Source organism: Camelina sativa, chromosome 11 (assembly GCF_000633955.1).
Source record: "Camelina sativa cultivar DH55 chromosome 11, Cs, whole genome shotgun sequence".
Taxonomy (NCBI): Eukaryota; Viridiplantae; Streptophyta; class Magnoliopsida; order Brassicales; family Brassicaceae; genus Camelina; species Camelina sativa.
The window spans coordinates 2,030,206-2,035,090 of NC_025695.1; the positions used below are offsets into that span (position 1 = coordinate 2,030,206).

General features: G+C 34.9%; 2 protein-coding genes across 2 annotated transcripts in view; both read left to right on the forward strand.

Moving 5' to 3' along the window:
• LOC104721112 (GATA transcription factor 19-like) lies at positions 49–1,312 on the forward strand. The gene is made up of 2 exons (XM_010439025.2): positions 49–529; positions 750–1,312. Exons 1-2 carry the CDS (start codon positions 242–244, stop codon positions 1,098–1,100), a joined length of 639 nt encoding a protein of 212 aa, XP_010437327.1. The 5' UTR covers positions 49–241; the 3' UTR covers positions 1,101–1,312.
• Positions 2,870–4,885, forward strand: part of LOC104721114 (epoxide hydrolase 4-like) — a 2,539-nt gene continuing 523 nt past the window's right edge. Inside the window, exons 1-3 of the mRNA XM_010439026.2 lie at positions 2,870–3,584; positions 4,511–4,600; positions 4,743–4,810. Coding sequence (XP_010437328.1) covers positions 2,934–3,584; positions 4,511–4,600; positions 4,743–4,810 — 809 coding nt within the window. The 5' untranslated portion in view covers positions 2,870–2,933. The remainder of the gene's footprint in view (positions 3,585–4,510; positions 4,601–4,742; positions 4,811–4,885) is intronic.

Genomic DNA, 4,885 nt, shown 5'->3' on the forward strand with positions numbered 1-4,885 from the left:
AATTTCCTCTTTTGTCAAGTTCCCATATTCTCTATAAATACGTCTTGTCTTCATTTCATAACAGCAACGTGGACTCTCTCTTTGTTTTGGCTGACTCTTCTTTCACCGTTTCCTTACAACTTCTTCATCTCATAAACCACCAAACGCAACACACACTTCTCGCTGGCTCTCTCTCTCTCTATATATATATATATAATATCAACTTTCTAGGGTTTCCAAGATCACATATCTACGTGTAGTGATGGGTTTCTCAATCTTCTTCTCCTCTGAAAACGACGTCGCTCATCACTCTTCTCCTTATGCTTCTGTTGACTGCACTCTCTCGCTTGGAACTCCCTCCACTCGCCTCTGCAACGATGACGATGGATGTAGATTCTCTTCACATACCTCCGACGCCTTAGGCTGGGACTTCTTGAACGGCGCCAAGAAAGGCGGTGGAGGCGGCGGTAATAACCTCCTCTCTCGCCGTTGCGCCAACTGCGACACCACTTCTACTCCTCTTTGGAGAAACGGTCCAAGAGGTCCTAAGGTAGATAACATGTAACCTCTACATCAGTCTTTATATCAAACCAAATACTCTAGTCTAACTTTCCTTTTATTACCCCAAAAGTCAATCAAAATTTAAACTTGTAGCTTTTAAGCTCAGTAATCATTTAAAATGACTCCTTGTAAACCAATAGTGATTACTCTCATATATAACACTAAAAAATATATGGATAATAACTTTGTATGATTTCTAATTTGGTCAGTCATTGTGTAACGCGTGTGGAATCCGATTCAAGAAAGAAGAGAGACGGGCATCGACCGTCGGAAACTCGACCACCGGCGGAGGATCAACGGCGGCTGGAGTTCCAACTTCGGATCGTCAAGCGGGTGCAAATCATTATAATTTTATCAATCGTGATCAATATGCTTCATCGTCGCCTTGGGTACACCAGCATCAGCAAAACACGCCTTATAATTACTCGCCGGCGAATAACGAATACACATTCGTTGGTGACGTCAGCGACGTTGCTCATGACGTCACTTCCGACCCGTTCTTGTCTTGGAGGCTTAACGTCGCCGACCGGACCAGCCTTGTCCACGATTTTACGATGTGATGAGTGATCATTGCATACATAGATTTGCCCCCCTCATCTTTGCCTTGGATACCTTTTAACGAAAAAAAGAAAAGTACTATTAAGCCTTGGTTAAATTCTTTATTTTACTTTCTTTTATATATATATTGAATGTCTTTTTTTTTTTTGGGTCAATGTGTAAGTGTTTTTGTTTTTGTTCTTATAATTAAAGTTCGCATGAAGCTACTTGTGTATGTGCTTTCCTTACATGACTTTTTAAATGTTCTCTCGGGTAATGAACTGATGATACATTACTTACTTTATAACCTTTTTATACGTGTGTCCTACTTTGACCATGATTCAGTGATATTATACAATATCAAACATATTCTATGTAGGACCGCGAAAATCCAAATATGAGATAACGATTATAACACCTATGTAAAACGATAGAAGAAAGGANTGAATGTTTTGGGATTTAGATACTATCTTCACAAATGTTTCCCTTAAACCTCTAGTTTGCGAGGTTTTGTAATATATTCGAAATGAATGTTTCACAATTTTTTCCGAACTGAAATAATTAAAATAGAACCGAATTCTCAAATGAGAAACAAAACAAATACTAATTCAGCCAAAAAAGAGTATCTGCAGGGTGGACAAGATGGAATGTTTGTCGTGTTATGACCAAATTGTCTTGGAAATTTGACCATCAAACGGGTCTTCGTGTGCTGCTCTCTGCTGAACGCTGTTGCTACCAACTGCATGTGAAGAATATTTATCTTTTTCATTGGTTACTGTCTTAAAAATCGTTTTAATTTTATTTGATTCTTCATGACTTATTTAAACGGTAGAAAAATCGGATTTGAAATCAAATTTGATGCCAAGATGTTTCCTGAAACTTAATCGAAGTTTATAAAGTGTTTTTTTTTACACTCATAACCTTAGCAAAAAAAAAAAAAAAGGAAAAAAAGGAAAAAAAAAACCTTTGCTTACTACTATTTTGCACAAATATAATTTATGATTTGGGCCAAAGCCCAGTTGATTTAAATCCGATCTAAAGTCAAATGAAATTCCAAACTTTGAACGACTTTTTGAAAAATAGAATAGACCACTGCCAGGCGCCAGATTTATATATCTACTAAACTCAATGTTACCAAGAACAAACTAATATACATATATTACTATTACTTATCTGCTACGCAAAGATTTATTTAAGAAACTGTAAGAGTACCAACAGAAGTAGGATGTGTAGGTCATCCACCGGCTTTCTCCCCAACTGTAATTAGATCCAACAAACTTTTGTATAGGTCATTCACTGAAAAACAAGTTTTAAGACATTTTTTACTCTCTTTTCTTCTCTCAAATTTTTGTTTTTTTTTCCGCAAAGGCGGCGGCTTAAAGCAAATATACATCATATATATATATATATATATATATATATATATATCCCAATAACAGTTTTTAACTACTAAATAGATATGATAACCAAAAAAATTAAAATTTGTATTCAACCATGTATACTGAAAAGCAAAGACAAATGATGGGTAATCTAGTGATTTCGGTCTTAATAATCAGTCAATATCATATAAGGAAGTCTAATGGATGTTACACATACATTTTGATAATATGACACTTTTAGTTTCTAAATTAGTGTGTTCTTCTACAAGGTGGGGAAACCAATTTTTTTTTAAAAAAAAAAATCAAAAACAAAAGAAAACAACAGACAAAGATATATAACAACCCAACACCAAACACATTTTAATAAATTCAAATCCAAGTGCCAAGTCTATAAGTTATATAATGTTACTTCCCATTTGATCTTCCCTTCAAACCTCTTAAAAACAAAAAAAAGACCAACACAAACATAGTTTCAAGATGGTGAACTTTGTTGAGGTACAAAAACCATTGTTATACGGTTTGATGAAAATAGCCGGCGTCGTTCCTTACAGTCTAGAGATCGAACCAGGGACGAAGATAAACTTTTGGGTCCCTAAGGAAACCCTAAAGAAGAAATCCGGTACGGGAAAACCAACCAAACCGGAGAAACGGAAAAAGCCTGCCGTCTTGTTAATCCATGGTTTCGCCGGCGAAGGGATCGTGACGTGGCAGTTCCAAGTCGGTGCACTATCCAAGAAATACTCGGTTTACATACCGGACCTCCTCTTTTTCGGTGGATCCTACTCCGACAACCCGGACCGGTCTCCGGCGTTTCAAGCCGACTGTTTGGTTAAGGGGCTTCGTATCCTCGGCGTGGATGAGTTTGTTCCCGTAGGGTTCAGCTACGGAGGCATGGTGGCTTTTAAGATCGCTGAGGCTTACCCGGACATGGTTAGAGCAATCGTTGTGTCTGGTTCGATTCCCACAATGACCAACACCATTAATGAGTCGAGCTTGAACCGGTTAGGGTTTAGTTCTTCCACGGAACTCTTGTTACCGACTTCGGTTAAGGGACTTAAGGCTCTCTTTACCATTGCTGTGCATAAACCCTTGTGGTTCCCTAATCGATTGTTCAAAGACTACATCGAGGTAATTAATTATTTACTACTGCCCAAATTTAATTCGATTATTTATTTTCTTTAAATAGTAGATGATAGGGAATTGCATTAACTTGATGTTCCGTTAACAAATAATTGCATTTTGTAGTTTTTTTTTCCATTATGAAAAATATATTTAGAGTCGCAACTCACAAGGTATATCATATGGATCACGTTGCCAAGAAAGACTGATTGTGAGAGTTAGGTGGCACTCGCGAAGTTTATTTGCCTCTTTCTTTCAAGTTTCAAATCTCTTTTGGCGCCTACACAAATTTATATTCATGGATTAATGCTGCTAATTTTATTCAGATCCATTATAATTCATAGATACTGTATGCTTTCGTTAATTCTTTTCAAATAAAAATATAGTGTTAGTGGGATATAAATTGGATTCTCAAACTTTTAATATAAAACTACTATTTTCTGATATCTTTAAACTTTTAATATAAACTAATGCTTACTATGTCTTTAGAAACACAGTTTGTTTTAAAAAAAAAAAAATCAGAATTACTTAATTTTTCACGTTCTTTATATATATAATATATTTATTTTCCTTATATATTCTTCATCATTTGAAAATAAGTTCGAACTTTAGCATTCTGTTTATTCTAATTCATTCGCCAAACATTATCTAGAAGCAGTGACCAAAAAATAGATTATACATAAATCTACATGTATGGCAGGTAATATATAAAATATTTTATTATACAGAATATGTGGTTAGGTTAGCTATAATTTGTTCAACTACTCTCAACTATATCTCGTATTTATATTTGGTAGCAGTATTTTATTTGTCTACCAAGGATTTATTAACTAGATTTCTATTATAATTTATTCATTTTAAGACTTTTGTTGAATAAAGAAGTATTTATTATGTTCTGGTTCTAAATTCTGTTTTACTGGATTGGTACTTGGTAGATAATGTTCAACAACAGGAAAGAAAGAGCTGAACTGTTAGAGGCTGTTGTGGTCAGCAACAAGGACGCGAAAATCCCTCTTTTCCCACGGGTACGTATGAGAAAATATCCACATCCGAAAGATTATTATTGTCTATCACATTTACATTCAAACAATTCTATCAATCTTATTATCATAATATATGTGCAATTATCATTTACACTATATAATAACATTCCATGTCTGCATGCAGAAAATACATTTCTTGTGGGGTGAAAGTGATCAAATCTTTGACCTTGAATTGGCTAAAAACATGAAAGAGTGAGTTTGAAGATCTTAAAAACTTTACAATTACTTGCCATCTGAAAGGCTTTTTTTTTTTTTTTTTTTTTTTTT